General features: G+C 41.7%; 1 protein-coding gene and 2 pseudogenes across 1 annotated transcript; 2 read left to right on the top strand and 1 right to left on the bottom strand.

Annotated features, from left to right (window-relative positions):
- The first annotated feature begins 2,846 nt into the window (after window positions 1–2,846).
- On the top strand, window positions 2,847–3,284 carry LOC148036073 (large ribosomal subunit protein uL29y pseudogene; annotated as a pseudogene).
- An 8,603-nt stretch (window positions 3,285–11,887) lies between these two features.
- LOC148036072 (large ribosomal subunit protein uL29y pseudogene) lies at window positions 11,888–12,325 on the top strand (annotated as a pseudogene).
- A 4,468-nt stretch (window positions 12,326–16,793) lies between these two features.
- Window positions 16,794–19,084, bottom strand: LOC148036071 (uncharacterized). Its single transcript, XM_087679069.1, has 2 exons — window positions 18,450–19,084; window positions 16,794–17,126 (listed from the first exon to the last, which is right to left on the bottom strand). Exons 1-2 carry the CDS (start codon window positions 18,985–18,987, stop codon window positions 17,095–17,097), a joined length of 570 nt encoding a protein of 189 aa, XP_087535195.1. The 5' UTR covers window positions 18,988–19,084; the 3' UTR covers window positions 16,794–17,094.
- Between the last annotated feature and the right edge of the window lie 449 nt (window positions 19,085–19,533).

Below are 19,533 nucleotides of genomic sequence, written 5' to 3'. Positions count from 1 at the left end.
ATTTCTTGAAGAAAAAGAGGACATGTGTGCTGAAAGTGTGTGCAATTACAAGAACAATAGGCCAAGGAAGGGAATAAGTCATCCAAGATAAAAGATGGAGAAAAATGATGGGATTTACAAAAATCAGTATTTTTTCCCATTTTGATAGATTTTCGTAATTCTGCCCGCGTTGGCTTGTCGACCAGATATGTTCCGATCATTTTGAGTACCCCGAACGACTATATTCGGAGTTCAAATGACGAAGTTATGATCCAAATAAGTTACAAACAGGCATAAAGCAGAAAAAATGAAAATGGTGAAAAGCAGTAGAAAAGCAAAAGCCAAAAGTTGAAAGCAAAAAGCCTAATGTGTGTGAGTGTGGATAGAAAACCATATAAGAAGATGAGAATGGAGAGTTAGGGCCTTCCCACTTATTACAATTGTATTTTGTGAGAGAGGAGAGTGGAGGGTCGCATGCTAGAGTGAGCTCTTATCATGCCAATTTGGAAGTTGGAGCTTTTGGGTGTCAAAGCGCCGAGCATCGGCTCAAGGTTGTTAAGGTACGAAAATATATCTCACTTGGTTTGTTTTCGAATTGTTGGTATTTTCGTTGTGTTGTGGTTGTGTGATACTCTACCCACATTCGGGTTTTTACTTGTTTTGAGCTTCAAGAGGCATTGTGTTTTGTCTTGTTTTTATATGTGGCTTGTGGTGTATTATGGAATATTTTAATTTTTCAAGTTGTGTTGTGCATTCGACAAAGTCAATTACCCCAACCGGCACTCCTTAACATCTTGTTATTGGGTTGTGAGTAAGGCTTGTTCTCGATCACTGCTCGCGTAAGAACGGAATAAAATTACACATTTCTTTGGGAATGGAAAGTCTTCTTGCATAGCCTTGTTTAGTACTGGCATAGTCTAAAAATGTGTAGTTCCTAAAGCAAGATTATGAAGATTTTGGTACTTTATTAGGGAAAAATATATTGAAATATATACATTCTTGTATTGGGATATAATTCTAGAATTAAAAGTGATAGTTTGTTGCCCCAACCCCATAGTTTTCACAGTGATACTCACAATTTCGTAGCAGTAGCCCTGCAACAGGTCTTGAAGCCTTGTAGTGTTCTATCAAAGAAGAGTATGATGAAATACATGCTTTTCCGCATTGGAATACAAATCTAGAATAAAAAAGACAATTTGTTACACCCACGATCTTGTAGTCTCCATAGCAATACTCACCACTCCAAAGTAAGTTCTTAAGCTTCATAGTGTTTATCAAAGAAGAGCATACTCAAATATAAGCCTTTTCATGCTAAATACATATTTGGAATTAAAAAATGCATTTAGCTATACCCAACCATGTAGTCTCCATAACGGTGCTCACAACCCCATAGTGGGTTTGCAACTCCTAAAAATGAAGAAATCTATCAATTTTGAATTAAATTTGAACTATTAGAAGGCTAGATTAAGCTTTCAATGGAAAGATAATAATCTAAGGGACCTTAAACACTTTATAATAATCTAAGGGACTTTGTTTTACTTTCTGTAGTGTTGATTATCACCCCATTATAACCCGTGTTGTTTTGGGGGCAAGAGTTAGATTGCTCAGTGGTAGTGTCATTGGCATGGATTGTTGGCTTTTGCAAGCATTATTGATATTGCAATTACTCAATTAGACTAAGTTCCTCCATGAGGTAGTGAATGCAATCATGAAAGCATGGAACTCACTTCATCTAGTGGTCTCCACCCAATCAAAGCTAGACAAGGTGTAGGATTGATTCCTATCCCATCAAGGTCTTCCCAACTGCTTTGATGCTATAGATTACACCCATATTAACATGATTTTACTACCAAAAGAATATTCTACTACATGGTTTGATCACTCCAAGAATAGCATGAGAATTCACGGTATCCTTGATGTCACATACGTGCAAGCAACAAGCTAGTTACATGCAAACCAATATGCACCTTGCACACACATTTTAACGAGAAAGAAAAAGGGAACGAGGAATGCTAATGTTCAAATCCCAATTTTGACCAATCTAAAAACATTGTGAATTTTATGCCGAAGACAGAGAAGAATAAGGAATTTTGGTAGATTGGTGACTTGAGATGCAATCTCATGGACCACTTTGATTGTGACCAAGGGTTCGTTTGAAAGCTTGTGGCAACATTGGAGCCATTGAGCAGGGGAACCTAGTATTTATTCAGCTGACACTGGACAGTGTTGTATCTGATTTGGCCATTGGCAATGCACTAGTTGACATGTATGTGAAATGTGGGAGGATGGAAGATGGACGAAATGTTTTAATCGACTGCCTAAACAAGATAATGTCTCTTGGGGCTCAATTATTGCAGGGTATGCTCAGCGTGGGCAGGGGATACTGGCTCTCAAACTCTTCGAGAAAATGCAGTAACATGGCATGAAACCAGACGAGTTCATGTTCTCTACAGCTTTGAAAGCATGTGAAACCACAGGCAATAGAGAATGGGGCAGCCGAATATGTGCGAAATATCACTAATTAGTCGGCTATTTTCAAGAAAAAACTAATTTGGGGGCTGCTTTACTAGTCGGAAGGGGAGAAAAGAAAGGGCCGCTTTTGGAGAGGAATTGGGAAAGGGAGGCGCAGAAAACATGGAAGGAGGAGACTAAAAAAATGGATTTTTCAAAAGAAAAAGAAGGAGGGAATTACTGGAAAAAGGAGGAACGAGAAGGAGAAACAGAGGATTCGGTGGCGCAGGAAAATTCAGCAATGGTGGCTAATGTAAGTTCTCTCTCGGTCATCGAAGGGAGGAGCAATGGAGGGGAACAAAAACGCATATGTTGAGGAAGACCCACAACCAACTCTTTCCCCTCAGAAGGTATTATCGACACGGCTCTTTCCTCCATCGCTGCTCCTGCCGCGGTTCTGGCTTTGCAATGGCCAAGATCAAGGTTCATGAACTGCGCACCAAGAGCAAAGCCAACTTGCAGGGCCAGCTGAAGGAGTTGAAGGCAGAGCTTGCTCTGCTGAGGGTCGCCAAAGTCACCGGTGGTGCTCCTAACAAGCTATCCAAAATCAAAGTAGTTAGGCTTTCTATTGCCCAGGTTCTTACAGTCTTGTCCCAAAACCAGAAAGCTGCACTTCGTGCTGCTTACAAAAAGGCAAAGCGATTGCCTCTTGATCTGCGCCCCAAGAAGACTCGGGCTATTCGGCGCAGGCTTACCAAGCATCAGGCAAACATGAAAACAGAGAAACAGAAGAAAAATGAAATGTACTTTCCCAGGAGAAAGTACGCACTCAAGGCTTGAATATGGCCAGGCAGAGGTTGCCGGCCTGGTGATTCACTCGTTTTCCACTACTTACAGTGGTGAGGAAGTTGATGCTATGGACTTTGATACACAGGAATACCAACTCTGAATTAAACAGATCCGTCTGAAATATTTTCAGCGTGGAAAACCAAAGCGACTGAAAACCAATGCGACGTGATCTGGAGCAGCTGCTTGATCTCATCTCCATAGCCTGCAAATCGAGGGCCCAGAAGTTGTTTTCTTTCTGTCGCGTTTGTAGCCTTATTATACAATTGTTCTTGCATAGCAGCTTGCCTTTTCTTCGCTCTGTTCCTGTGGCTTTCATCAACATCCATCAACACAGGATTGCCTCTTGATTTCCATCGCCATGACTTTGCTGTTCTATGAAAAGCTTCTTCACCGGTGAGACTGCTATTCAACACGTTATGATAAAACCTTGGAATCCTTGTCGAGGCATATCTAAGTTACCAAGAAGACAATTCAACCATTTCAACTGCCTGGAGTTCGAGAAAGAACAGTCAATCACTGCTACTAGCCATGCCTGTCCTATGGAAAATTGATGAATAGAAGAAAATCCATGTGTTATAATTGGAATGACCTGTGAAAAGCCTATTGATTCCCTTCTGAAGAATCTCCTATGCTTAAACATACCAGTACTTTTTGCAATTCCCTCTTGGTAGATATAAGTGAAGTGTCTTCAGCAGAGATGTGCCCTGTGCTCGATATTTACTAGTATCCCTTACAGATCAGAGAATGTCATCTGCTTCTTTTGCTTTTCTCGATTTCAAACATTCATCCACTGTTACCTCCCCTGTTCTTCCCACTGTTTTCTATATGAAGGATAACTTCTAAGCAAAGGTCATTTAGATTATGTCCTGTATGAAACTGATGATGCATATGGAAAAAAAATTTCTGTACTACAAACAAAAGACTACTGAGTTGTTGCTGTTACAGAAACATGTTGATATTAAAGATTGATGGCTAGAGTCAAATGTTGTATAATCTACAAAGAAACAGGGAAAGCTTAATGATAAAGGACCTGGTTTACAGAAAAGGCATTATGGAAGCAAAGAGTTATAAGGACTGCAAATTCTGTCCCTGTCAAATGTGAACTGAATGGACATACTATCCTGAATAGCCTATTCTTGCTAGTTGGATCTTCTATCCTGAAATTAAACAAGGACTTCTGTGGTCGCGACTTGGCTTTCAAATCCCTTCGACATCTTTGGTGAGCCCGACGTGAAAGCGTCGCAGAAATTTCAGGATGGGAGATACTTCAGCCTCTATTTCAGCTTCCTCTACAACTCCAGCTGCGTCTACTTCAGCTCCATCAATGACTACTGCGTCAAGTACTTCAACGGAGGATCTAAAACAGATTTTGCAGAATATGTCCATGTATATGCAGCTCCAAAATCAGCAAACACAATTGTATATGCAGCAGCAACAACAATTGCATCGACAACAGTTGTCTCAGCAAAGGCAACTCTATTCAGAGCAGGAGAATGCAAACAGCGCGACTAAGGCTATTGAAGCAGTTGAGAGTGAGAAGAAGCTATTTGACGGGCGTAATGTTTCAGCATATTTGAAGACATATGAGATCAAGATGGGGTTTTTTGGAGTTCCTGCTGGACTTATGAGTAAGTACTTCCTTCGTCTTGTCACACCTGCTTTGAGGACAAAAGTGACTGATCTTTTTATTCAAAATACACATTGGCAAGATTTTAAGAAGGCTCTAAAAGAAGAATACTTCCTTGAGGACTTTGGTATGGCTACTCGGCGGTCATTCCGAGAGTGAGTCTACATGCCAAACAAAGGTCTCGCTGCTTCGGAGTTGATTCGAGAATTCGAAGAGAGGTATAGTCAGCTTGATGCCATTGAACAAAGAGCATTGGATGTTGAAAAAGTTGAGCTTTTCTTGCAAGCTGCAGATCCTGCTCTTCAAGAAGAATTGGGTGAGCTTCTTGAAGATCGCACGAAGCCTATGGGTCTTAAAACTGATTGGCAGGATGCTCAGGATGCAGTCTCGACTTTGACCAAGAGGAGGATATGGAAGACTCGCCTACAGAATGGTTCCATGACACCTACACCATTATCTGCTCCTATGCCTACTTCTATCCCTGTTATTTCTTCTCCTCCTCAGCCAGCTTCTTGGCCTATGCCTGTGCCTACTGTTTCTACTCCACCTATTCCTCCTGTTCCACGACCGATGCCTACACCTTCTGCTCCAAAACCATCCGCTCCATCGGTGCCTACCTCTATTGATGACATAATCAAAGGCATCACAGATTTGACACTGGAGTCAGTCAAAGCGGAGTTGGTGGGTAAGTTGAAGGAGCAGTTTGCTTCGACTGCGCCTGCTACTTCTTCTAGTGCTCCTACTGCACCTAGGAGTGCTCCTAGTGCTCCTAGGAGAGATCGGAGATGTATTTTGTGTGATAGTACGGAGCATCAGCATTGCAGGGATTGTGACTCTTTCCAAGATGCAAGGAGGCAGAATTTGGTATATTGGGGGCAAGATGGTAAGATTTGGTTGACTGAGACAGGAGCTCCACTTGCTACCAACTTTGGTAAAGGTGGAATGAAGAAGTTAGTGGAGGACATGGCTGCGCGTACTTCTTATGTGACAGCTAGAGGTGATGCTTCTGCATATGGAGTACAGATTGAGAAGGGATCAGAGACTCAGTCAGCGCTATGGACTTATGCTATGGAGACTGCAAACAAAGGGAAAATTCAGCAAACTGTTTTGACTAGTGCAGGCTCTAGCATCAGATCAAAGACAGGTTGGGACTCGCCTGTTGACAAGTACTCTATTTATGCTTATTTGGCTAAATCTCATGGTGCAGATGTATTTGTTGAGGAGAAGCGTAAGAGGGATGAAGAAAATCCAAGTGCAGCTAAGAAGACTAGAGGGGGTGAGTTTGTTACTCCACCTACTGCAGGACCGTCTTCAAGACCAGGGCCAGATCGACAGATGGAGGATGCTCAAAAGAGAGAAAAGAGGCAAGAGCCTAGAGAGAGAAAGCAGCCAAGATTCAGATTGATGTCCGATATTGAGACATCTACAGACATGAAGAAAATCTTTAATGATAAGATACTTGGCAGTGAGGTGACTTTCACTATTTCTGAGATTTTGGGCATCTCAAAAAGAGAGTTTCAGGATCAGTTTCAGGAGGTCCTGAAGAGGAAAAGACATGCATTGGCTACCACTGATACACAGGGAGTTTTGATTGGAGAGTTGGATGAGGATGAGGATGAGGTTATGGTTGATAATGCTTCTGTTTTTCCGCAAGTAGAGAAGAGGGTTCAGCCTATGCATTATGCTGAAATTGATGAGCCTGTCATGATACCGCGTAGTCACTTTTCCCGGAGCCATTGGGCTAGGGCAACTACAGAGACGATGGTAAAGATTGGAGAGAAACAGGTTCCTTATGTTGCATTGGTTGATCATGGTTCAGAGATTAATCTCATAGTTCGTGGAGGTTTATGAGAGTAATAGATGGCCTATGGATGTAGAGCATGGGTGGCGTATGAGAGCCGCCAATAACACTGCAGGTGATTTGTATGCTGCCTGCCCTAGTGTCAGGGTTTCTATTGGTGATGTAGAGGAGGATTTTCATTTCTTTGTGCAGGATTCATGCTCTTATCCCATAATTCTTGGTCAGCCATTCATTACAGAGATGCGCATGGAAACAAAGGTCATGGATGATGGATCTGCTTATGCACGGATTCGCAGTAAAGATGGTATGAGAGCAGTTCAGTTTATGACTGTATGTGTGAACCATGTTAGAAACAGGGATACTCTCAGAGATGCACCCTTACCCACTGTGAGGGATTCGGGTTTTCATTAGGTACCGCCGTTTCGCGAGACGACGGTGGTACAGAGCAGAGGAGATTGGAGTTCTCGCCTCCTGGCAGCGGTGTTTTCTCCTCCGGTTTTGTTGGAATTTCAGCAAACAGTTCGATGAGTTATCAGAAGACTTCTAGATTGCCTAGAGCTGCCAGGCAGTATATATGCAGGAAGGAGAAAATTTTGAAAAATGCAGGAATTTTGGAAGATGATGAGCACATAGATGGGATGTATGACAGTGTGATTCGTGCAGATACGATGACAGAGATGGGAGATATGCTGAAAACTGATATGCTGAATTGCCATGGTAATGTATTAGTGCAATCCCTGGACATGTTTCATGAAATTGCAGATTTTGTGTCACAGATTGAGTCAGAGGCTGAGGTAACTCAGCAAAGAGTGTTGAGTGCTGAAGAAATTCAGCAAACAGAGTTTCCAGCTGGTTATGATCAGCTTTCAGAGAGACAGAGGGCTGAAAATTTTCAGCCAACAGAGTTTACTACTGAAATATTTCAGCATTCAGAGTTTGGGGCTGTTTCTATGCAATCCATAGAGCAGAGGGCTGAGAATATTCAGCCATTGGAGTGCAGAATTGCTGATTTACAGCAAGGTTTATGTAATGCAGAAGAGCATAATGAAGCCAGGGTTGACACGAAATACAAAACTGTGGATAAGAAGGTGAAGCCGGTTGCTGTACCGCTTCCATCTGACAGTGATCAGCAAATAGAGAGGGCTGCTAAACAGCAAATTTTGAGGAATCCGGAGCATATTGGTCATAAGTTTTCAGCAGAGACTCTTGCTAAATTGAAAATTGGAAATGGTGATTTCTTGTTACCCATAGAAAAGCAATGCTTTCAGGATATGCTTGAGCATCATGGAAGGGGATTTGCTTTTTTGCCACATGAGATTGGATGTGTGAATCCTGATATTGTTGCTCCTATGGTCATTTTTACTATTCCTCATATCCCATGGAATCTCCGACCTATTCTAGTGCCTAAAGCACACTTGCCAAAGCTGATTGATTTATTGAATGAGAAAATCAGGATGGGAATCCTTGAGCCTTCATCTGCACCATACTCAAACAGGTGGTTTACAGTTCCAAAGAAGAATGGTACTCTTCGATTTATTCAGGACATGCAGCCAGTGAGCAGAGTTACTATCAGGAATGTTGGTATAGGTCCAGTTGTGGATGAGTTTGCAGAGGCATTTGCTAGACGTGCCATCTATTCTTTGGGTGATTTGTATTCAGGATATGATCAGTTTCAGCTGGCTTTGGAAAGCAAGGACATAACCACCATGAGAACTCCTATTGGGCTTGTCAGGATGTGTACCTTGCCTCAAGGTGCCACTAATTCTGTTGCGCATATGATGAATGCCATGCATAAGGTCCTTCGTGATTACATACCTCAGCTTACTACGCCTTTCTTGGATGATGTTCCCATTAAGGGGTGTGCAGAAGAAGAGAAGAATGAGAGCCTAAATGAGCAGGGATGCAGATACTTTGTGGCTGATCATATTTCAGCATGTGAGAAGATTTTGGCCAGGTTAGAAGAAGTGAACTTGACACTTTCAGGGCAAAAATCTGTTTTTGGAGTGAATGAGGTTGTCATTGTTGGGCATATGTGTGGATATTATGGCAGGAAACCCTCACCTGATAAGGTGAATGCTATAGGCAAGATTGCAGAGTATTGTTCTACCACTTCGGAGGTACAAAGATTCATTGGTGCTTGTGTGTTTTATATGATTTGGATACCTCATTTTGCACACATAGTAGATTGTTTGTATCAGCTGCTTCGAAAGGGGCAGAAATTCTATTGGGATGAGAGCCACACTAAAGCCATGCGGAAATTGAAGAAGTTATTGCAAAATGCTCCTACTCTCAGGAAAGCGGATTATAATTGTGATAGGCCTATTGTATTGACAGTTGACACTAGTCCAATTGGCATAGGTTGGGCTGTGGGTCAAGATGATGTAGATGGAAATAGGTATGCTATTCGGTTTGGGGCGAAAGTCCTAAACGAGAGACAGAGGAGATATCCGCAAATCAAGAGGGAGTTATTGGGGATTGTCACGGCTCTCAAATGTGACAAGGAGTACTTTATTGGAGCTTCAGTTGTGGTAGAGACAGATTGCTTGCCATTGATTGGTATGATCACGAGTTGCTCTACTCCGGATATAGCCATGTTGAGATGGATTGCATACATCAAGTCATTAAATCCGGAATTTAAACACATAGCAGGAAAGGATAATCCAGTGGCAGATATATTGTCTAGAGCCAGATATGATGATGAGGAGACTCTACTTGCAGAAGAGGATGATGCAAAAATTTCAGCCACTATGGTTGATCATGTTTGTCATGTCTATGATATTGTGGCTTTCATAGAAGAACTTTATGTTGGAGATTGGTTGCAGATTGGCAGGTACCTTAGTACACTAAACAAAAGAGATGAATGGACGAATGAAGAGTTCAAGAAGATCAGAAGGAAAGCTTATGGTTATTTTCTCAAGGACGGATTTCTTTGGAAGCATCCGAAGAAAAGAGGCGGATTACCTTTGCGGGTTGTCTGCGATAGAGAGACACAGTTACAGGTGATCAGGGAGTTTCATGAGAGTCCTTGGGCTGGTCATAGAGGAGTATGGGCTACTTATGAGAAAATCAAGGAGAAATATTGGTGGAAAGGCATGTATAGAGATGTTTCTCACTTTGTTGAGACTTGCAGAGACTGCCAGATGTATTCAGTAGTGCGTCATCGAGATGAGCTTCATCCGACCTATCCGCTATGCATTCATTATAAGTGGGTAGTTGATTTGGTTACCATGCCTATGGGTCTATGGCAGATGAGATACATTGTTTTGGCTAGAGAGGATCTTACTAATCATGTTGAGGGCAGATCTTTGAGAACGAAGACCACTAGTGCAGTGTGTAAGTTCTTATTGGAGGAAATTTTCTGTAGGTATGGTTGTGTGGGTAAGATCACTGCGGATCATGGTAAATTGGATGCAGATGAAGCTAGGGAGTTTTTCTCTCAGCTAGGAATCAAATTGGCTCTAACCACAGCATACAATCCAGAGGGAAATGGAAAGAGTGAAAGAGGGCATCCGTCGATAGTGAAAGCATTAGCCAAAGCATGCAGAGGACGGATTGGAGAATGGCCAAGACTTCTACCATTTGCTTTATGGCCTGATCGCACGACTCATAGTGTTACCACAGGATATATGCCTGTAGAGTTTATGTATGGTCAAAAACCTGTTATGCCGATTGAGACTTGTGCTTTGACTTGGTCAGTTTTACCTTGGCAGGAGGATTTGACGAGAGAAGAGCTCTTAGCTCTTCGGATTCGACAGTTGGAGAGGAGACCTGAGGATATTCAGCTAGCTATTGACAGGTTGAAGGTTGCTAGACTAAGGAATAAGGACAGGTTTGACAGTAGGCATCGCTTGCGGCCAAGAGCAATAGAAGAGGGAGATTGGGTATTGGTGTTTGATAGCAGTCTTGAAAATCAGCATACTGCACTTCGGAAGATGGTGAAAAGATGGTTTGGGCCGTACATAGTCAGACATGTCTTTGATAACGCAACATATGAGCTGACTGAATTGGATGGAACAGTGCTTAGAGTGCCTATTGCTGGAAAAAGAATCAAGATTTTCAAGAAAAGAGATGATGAGGATTATGCATTGGAAGAATTTGCAAGAGAAGAGCAACGAGAAGAAACTCCAATGAAAGAAACAGATGATATGACAGATAATCTTGTTGATCTACCGAAAATGCATAACGAAGAGATTGATCTATTTGTGGATCTTGATGATAATGATCATGGGTAGTTGGCCCATCCGGAGGATGCGCAGGATTAGAGGGGGTGGATGTCGTATTGCTGCGCATTCGAGGTGTGTAAACCACCCAAAAGTCGTGTGTATGATTTAAAATTTTGTACATACTTAGTTGTTATGTTTTCTCTTTCATTTTATGCCGAAGACAGAGAAGAATAAGGAATTTTGGTAGATTGGTGACTCGAGATGCAATCTCATGGACCACTTTGATTGTGACCAAGGGTTCGTTTGAAAGCTTGTGGCAACATTGGAGCCATTGAGCAGGGGAACCTAGTATTTATTCAGCTGACACTGGACAGTGTTGTATCTGATTTGGCCATTGGCAATGCACTGGTTGACATGTATGTGAAATGTGGGAGGATGGAAGATGGACGAAATGTTTTAATCGACTGCCTAAACAAGATAATGTCTCTTGGGGCTCAATTATTGCAGGGTATGCTCAGCGTGGGCAGGGGATACTGGCTCTCAAACTCTTCGAGAAAATGCAGTAACATGGCATGAAACCAGACGAGTTCATGTTCTCTACAGCTTTGAAAGCATGTGAAACCACATGCAATAGAGAATGGGGCAGCCGAATATGTGCGAAATATCACTAATTAGTCGGCTATTTTCAAGAAAAAGCTAATTTGGGGGCTGCTTTACTAGTCGGAAGGGGAGAAAAGAAAGGGCCGCTTTTGGAGAGGAATTGGGAAAGGGAGGCGCAGAAAACATGGAAGGAGGAGACTAAAAAAATGGATTTTTCAAAAGAAAAAGAAGGAGGGAATTACTGGAAAAAGGAGGAACGAGAAGGAGAAACAGAGGATTCGGTGGCGCAGGAAAATTCAGCAATGGTGGCTAATGTAAGTTCTCTCTCGGTCATCGAAGGGAGGAGCAATGGAGGGAAACAAAAACGCATATGTTGAGGAAGACCCACAACCAACTCTTTCCCCTCAGAAGGTATTATCGACACGGCTCTTTCCTCCATCGCTGCTCCTGCCGCGGTTCTGGCTTTGCAATGGCCAAGATCAAGGTTCATGAACTGCGCACCAAGAGCAAAGCCAACTTGCAGGGCCAGCTGAAGGAGTTGAAGGCAGAGCTTGCTCTGCTGAGGGTCGCCAAAGTCACCGGTGGTGCTCCTAACAAGCTATCCAAAATCAAAGTAGTTAGGCTTTCTATTGCCTAGGTTCTTACAGTCTTGTCCCAAAACCAGAAAGCTGCACTTCGTGCTGCTTACAAAAAGGCAAAGCGATTGCCTCTTGATCTGCGCCCCAAGAAGACTCGGGCTATTCGGCGCAGGCTTACCAAGCATCAGGCAAACATGAAAACAGAGAAACAGAAGAAAAAGGAAATGTACTTTCCCAGGAGAAAGTACGCACTCAAGGCTTGAATATGGCCAGGCAGAGGTTGCCGGCCTGGTGATTCACTCGTTTTCCACTACTTACAATGGTGAGGAAGTTGATGCTATGGACTTTGATACACAGGAATACCAACTCTGAATTAAACAGATCCGTCTGAAATATTTTCAGCGTGGAAAACCAAAGCGACTGAAAACCAATGCGACGTGATCTGGAGCAGCTGCTTGATCTCATCTCCATAGCCTGCAAATCGAGGGCCCAGAAGTTGTTTTCTTTCCGTCGCGTTTGTAGCCTTATTATACAATTGTTCTTGCATAGCAACTTGCCTTTTCTTCGCTCTGTTCCTGTGGCTTTCATCAACATCCATCAACATAGGATTGCCTCTTGATTTCCATCGCCATGACTTTGCTGTTCTATGAAAAGCTTCTTCACCGGTGAGACTGCTATTCAACACGTTATGATAAAACCTTGGAATCCTTGTCGAGGCATATCTGAGTTACCAAGAAGAGAATTCAACCATTTCAACTGCCTAGAGTTCGAGAAAGAACAGTCAATCACTGCTACTAGCCATGCCTGTCCTATGGAAAACTGATGAATAGAAAAAAATCCATGTGTTATAATTGAAATGACCTGTGGAAAGCCTATTGATTCCCTTCTGAAGAATCTCCTATGCTTAAACATACCAGTACTTTTTGCAATTCCCTCTTGGTAGATATAAGTGAAGTGTCTTCAGCAGAGATGTGCCCTGTGCTCGATATTTACTAGTATCCCTTACAGATCAGAGAATGTCATCTGCTTCTTTTGCTTTTCTCAATTTCAAACATTCATCCACTGTTACCTCCCCTGTTCTTCCCACTGTTTTCTATATGAAGGATAACTTCTAAGCAAAGGTCATTCAGATTATGTCCTGTATGAAACTGATGAAGCATATGGAAATTTTTTTTCTGTACTACAAACAAAAGACTACTGAGCTGTTGCTGTTACAGAAACATGTTGATATTAAAGATTGATGGCTAGAGTCAAATGTTGTATAATCTACAAAGAAACAGGGAAAGCTTAATGATAAAGGACCTGGTTTACAGAAAAGGCATTATGGAAGCAAAGAGTTATAAGGACTGCAAATTCTGTCCCTGTCAAATGTGAACTGAATGGACATACTATCCTAAATAGCCTGTTCTTGCTTGTTGGATCTTCTATCCTGAAATTAAACAAGGACTTCTGTGGTCGCGACTTGGCTTTCAAATCCCTTCGACAACGCTAGAAATGAAGGGTACAATAGACAACACCATGTCAAAGAAATTACATAGTATTACATAGTAAAACAAGAGCAATCAACATGATGTCCAACTTTTGCATGAAGAGAAGGCTATTTTACAAAGACCCCAATCACAAACACCATTTGATGACAACTAGTACTAAGGGAGAAAGGCATACCTCTTCTTTTTTTGGGGCGGGGGGGGGGGGGGGGGGGGGGGGGGTTGGTTTCTTTAATGCAAATCCAAATTTTTGAGATCTCCTACTATCCCTACAATATGGGCCAGGTTGTGCTTGCTTGGGACTAGTGGGAGAAAGCTCATCCCTCACCCTGTGTAACTACATGGTTGCACTATAAGGGGTGGGTTGAGTAGGGCCATCATAAATACTCAAAAACCCTTATAAGCACCTCTTCAAAAGGGGGCTCTAAGATTTTTTTAGCAAGGTTAAGGATTCCCATTCGCTAATGAACAAGATCTTCCATCTCCTAACAAAGAAGGCTAATCCAATCGAGCACACAAGGCTCTAACATGGCTCACACATAAGACATTAAATATTTTGACAAAGCTTTTACATGCTCACACACAAGACATTAAATATTTTTTTTGATTCTCCTTCCCTAAACTTCTGCTGCTTGTGTGTGATTGAACTATAAGTCTACCTTCCCATCCACTATGCTGGTGTGACCCCAACCCTAAATAAGGTCTTGCTATGAGTACCAATGGAGTGGAATGGTTCCATTCCATCCTCTTCCCCTAAATGTGACTTCACCGTAACAACTTTGACAACTCCAGAGACAAGAGTTGTTGACTAACAATCATCTTTGGCACACATTCGAATGCATTGTTTATCAAACTCCATCTACATATAGTGTGCTATTCCACTCCACCCACTTCCCCTAGATTTGACTTCACCATAACAACTTTGACAGTTTAAGAGAAGACTTAACAAACATCTTTGGCACACATTACAATGAGATGCCTCAAATCACCAAAATTGAACCAAACTCCATCTACATCTAGCCTTAAGCACATGCTTGAGATAAAGTCCATCCAATAGCTTCAACACATCCTTGAGAGAAGGGAGAGCTTCAAGCACCGAGATCTTTTTACCTAAGATAGTCCATCCAGTAGCTTTAGCACATCCTTGAGAAGTGAGAATTTGAGTTGCCCCATATATGACATTCGTGTGCCACTACTCATTAATTCATTGTTCTTAACAACAAAGGGGATATACTTCTTAACAATGGGATAATCAACTAGTACTTCCTGAAATCTGAGTGTGAGTGATTCTCTAGGGGTTTCACATAGAAGTGGCATTTTAGGTTTAGCACATCCTCATGAATTGTAAGTTCAGCACATCCAGTGAGCTTGAAGAAGCAACCCTATATATAACATTTGTGTGCCACTATTGGCCTTGGCATTTAGCACATCCTCAAGAAGTGAGATCTTCAAGCACTAAGCTCCCTATACATGTGCCACAACTCCTTGGGTTACATTCATTGGCCTTGAACGGACATGCTTCTTAAAAATGGGATGATCAAGTACTACCCAAACTCAACATGCATGAGTGATCTCTAGGGGTTCACGAAGTAGCCAATAAGAGCTTCAAGCATTGAGTTGCCCTATACATGTGCCACTACTCCTTTGGAGTAATTCATTGGCCTTGGCTAATGGACATGCTTCTTAACAATAAGAAGAAACTCTTAAGTGAGTGGTTCTCACGGGTGGGATGAAACTCAAGCGTGAGTGATTCTCAAGGGATTCATGTAGAAGTAGCTACAAACCCCCTTTGTATCACCCCCTTTGTATCACCTACCTAGAATGGCACTCTTCTTTGCCTTCCCCATAATGGAGAGGCTCATTATGCTTCAACAATTCTTCAAAACATCACTACCTATAATGGCACTCTTCTTTGCCTTCCCCATATGGAGAGGCTCATTATGCTACCTTCCCCACAATGGAGAGGCTCATTATGCTTCAACAGTTTTTCAAAACAACGCATCACTACCTATAATGGCACTCTTCTTTGCCTTCCCCATATGGAGAGGCTCATTATGCTACGACAATTTTTCAAAACCATCACAAACAATGGCCAAAACTACAAAGATTTAGGTCTTCTAATATTGACTTTTTTCTTCTAACGGAGAGATCGACCATTGTCTTCTATGCTTCAGATGATTCACACGACCCCTTGAAAATCGTCCTCTAAATATTTCAACTATTTCCCTCGGCATAAATCAAGTGATCAAACCCCTCCACTCTTGATAAGAACATAAAACACACTAAAGAAAGAGGGTTCATAGGTCTAACAAAGTGGAGGGTTCTAACAAAGTGGAGGGTTCGATAGGTCTCTCCATAGATCCCAACAATTTAAAAAACCACTCCACAAATCAAACGATTACCCCCGAATCAATCAATTAATTACTAGGTAGCACGCAATAGGGTCCATGTTGCAAGCTGTTTATTCAAGCATTTTTGCGGGTTTGTGCTGGGTAGTATCGTTTGTCATGATGGTATACAGCAGTCTCAATCATGGGGTTATGAATTTGTTGAGTCAACAACCTCAACCACACAGTTGAAATTTTCTAACTCACAAATTGTTGAGTTCGTCACACACACAAAATGCATATCGGCTTTGGATAAGATTATGAAAATTTGTTGAGTTGGTCTCACACAAAATGCATATGGGCTTTGGATAAACAACAAACACACAACCATTGTCAATCCAAAAATGACAAGCACAAATGATTTTAGACTGCGATAGCACCTTAAAAGACTTGCACAAATGGTTTAGACCTACAATATCAACCTTTCATGACGCCCTTAAAAAAGCACATAGGTCATGCAACTTGAGCTGGCTTAATGTAATGAGACTTGGATATAACAAAAACGTTGGTCGTTGCAATTAGAACTCATCCTCATTATTTTCATGCATTGAACTGCAAATGGGAGAGCCAGTCATGTGGTTATCTTCGATCATCTCATAAAATTTCGATCGTCTCATGCAAATTCGATCATCTCATAAAAATTCGATGAAAAGTCATATGCGGGTTAGTTGCATATGCAACTGTCTCGCACACATTCGATGGTGGTTGCTCATATAAATTTATGATTGATACAACTTAATTTTATTATAAAATCTCTAGGGAGTAGAAGTTGCAAATAAAAGAAGCTACTGATAAAAATTTACAAAAACCTTTTATACAAATTTCGACAATATTACTAGACACACACAATTGATACAACTTAATATTATAAAGTCTATAGAGAGTAGAAGTTACAAATAAAAGAAACTGCTCATAAAAATAACAAAAACCTTTTAACAACCTCAAACAAAAACCTTTTAGCAAAATCCTTTCTTGTATATTTACGAATGTTTGGTAAAACCTATATACACACACAAACCCCTCTTCATCCTCACATTTTTTTAATCGGACAAAGTACACCCTACATGGGGTGTTTATTTGTTTAAAATGGCACACCCATCGATCAATGGGAGAGCACTGAGTAGCGGCAACAATCCTAGTTGCGCATGTTGTTGCAAAGGTGGCCCACTTCTCTACCACCAATAAGAATCATCCATGAGCACTTCTGCAAACAAATACAAGCAGTGCATTAAGAATTAGTAATCCATCGTATTGCCCATAATATAACTCAAAAGATAAAATCACAATATACGAAGGTTAGAGATATAACAAGCTAGTTGACAATATAACAATAATATTATATTTAGTAGCAATATAACAACGAAGGTTAGAGATATAACAAGCTAGCTGACAATATAACAATAATATTATATTTAGTAGCTATATATATATTCAGTTAATACTTGCATTGGATCAAACAGTTCAATTCAAGCTGGTTGACAATATAGCGATAATATTATGTTGAACGATCACAAAGTTCGATTCAAGCTAAAGGACATGTTTTGTAGCAGTATATATTAGGGTCCAAATCTACATTCGATCACACAGTATCTATACAACCAGTACTTCAAAACTTCCAATTTAGGTACTCGAAGACAAATACACTAAGAAAGCGCAAACTATTGTCAAATGTAGGTCAATTCAAGCTAGCGGACATGTTTTGTAGCAGTATATTATATTAGGTCCAAATCTACATTCGATCACACAGTATCTATACAACCAATACTTCAAAACTTCCAATTTAGGTACTCGAAGACAAATACACTAAGGACGCGCAAACTATTGTCAAATGTAAGTCAAGGTACCCAACAAGGACAAAATATTCTCAAAAAACTAATAGTAGTACATAAGCTCTAGATTTGAATCTAACCATGATTCTAACATCGACTTAAATAATTGATATATTATTAGATTTGAATCTAACCATGATTCTAACATCGACTTAAATAATTGATATATTATTAGATCAAACATTCATATGACATTCAATCATCACAAATTAAGAGAATATAATTTATATATTAAATCATATCCATAATTGATGTATTAGATCATCTTAAGAGAATATAATTTATATATTAGATCATATCCATTGCATTCATATGCCATTCAATCATGGCAAATAAATAGCAGAGACAATTACAAGAGAGAATAATTGATATATTAGATCATATCCATTATGTTCATGTGCCATTCGATCATCGCAAATAATGCATATCAATTAGATCATATCCTTTATGTTCATATGCCATTCGATCATGGCAAATAACGCACACAATTATAAGAGAGACAATATACAATTATAAACCGATGAGAGAGAACTTGTGGCACAAACGAAATAGGTATAGATTATGTTAGGTTTAAATGACGGAATCTACTAGGTTCATATATAAAATGACGGGCAATGCATCTAAAATAGATATAGATTATAACAGACTGCTGATATATAAAATAAAATGACGGGCAATGCATCATTTAGACAACATACCTCGGGACGACCTTGCACGGCATTCGCGAGGGCGAAGGTTGCACTGCTGGAGGAGGCGAGAGGACATCTGGGCGGTCATGGTTCTCCGCTGCTGCTCCGGCTCCTCTTCTCGTCGCTGCGCCCAGACGTCCTCCTCTTCATAACGACGGCGGCGCTCGCCGCCTCCGTAAGCCTGCTGGAAGGCGTAGCAGCGGTCCTGCGAGGGGATGCGCTCCACGGCCTCGCAGCACGCGCGGGACGGCTGCTGCTGCGTCACCCCTCTCCCCTCAACCGACCTCCATGACAAATACGAATTGTAATACGGCGACGACTCTCTTTCCTCCTCCACCTCTCGCCGTTGCTGCCTGAAGAAATTGTCGCACGCCCGCAGCCTCGCGTGCCACTCCTCCCTCGACCCTTCCCCTCTCCTCCTCTCCCGCTCCCTCTCCTCTTCCTCCCGACGTCGCTCCTCCTCTCGACCGCGGGACGTCGCCGACACTTCACTCACTATCACCAACAGCACCAACAGTGCTCCCAACAAAAACACACGAGCCGCCATATTGATTATCACCACCAACTACACACAAGCTAACAGGAGCTATTGTACGGGAAGCCTCGCACTAGCCGGTATGCAGGCAAAATAGCTGAGGCCTCGACCATACTTATAGGCGAGCGGCCCCTGCCCTGGCCTCGACGTGACCGCGCGTGATATTCTCGTTTCGACTCGGCGCTGCCGCCGCGTCTCCCAGTATCCTCGAGGGCGACGTTCCCTCTGGATAAGCATGCCACTCTCCTGCCATGCACCTTCCATAGTGGCACCTTCCATAGTGGCACCTTCCATATTGGCCCGATCCCATCAGCCAATCTTACTAAAAGATGAGCTTCTTTCATCGAATAAATATAGCGTAGTCAGGTGGAAATTTGAGAACACCAGACAACCTCTGAGGTGAAGGTGAATAGAGAAGAGTCATTGACACCACCTTGCATATTGGCTCCATCTCATCCGACAATGTTGCGAAAAGATGGTCTTCTATACTCGAGTAGATACAATCTAAACGGGTGAAAAGCCAGGCAGGGCGGAACCTACTCAAGGCTTAGAGTCATT

The sequence above is a fragment of the Lygodium microphyllum genome, chromosome 5, assembly GCF_053477565.2.
Source record: "Lygodium microphyllum isolate KBCC chromosome 5, Lygodium_microphyllum_v1.1.10, whole genome shotgun sequence".
NCBI classification, from domain to species: domain Eukaryota; kingdom Viridiplantae; phylum Streptophyta; class Polypodiopsida; order Schizaeales; family Lygodiaceae; genus Lygodium; species Lygodium microphyllum.
The sequence above is the reverse complement of the archived record's forward strand: the minus strand, read 5'-3'. Positions and strand labels throughout refer to the sequence as shown.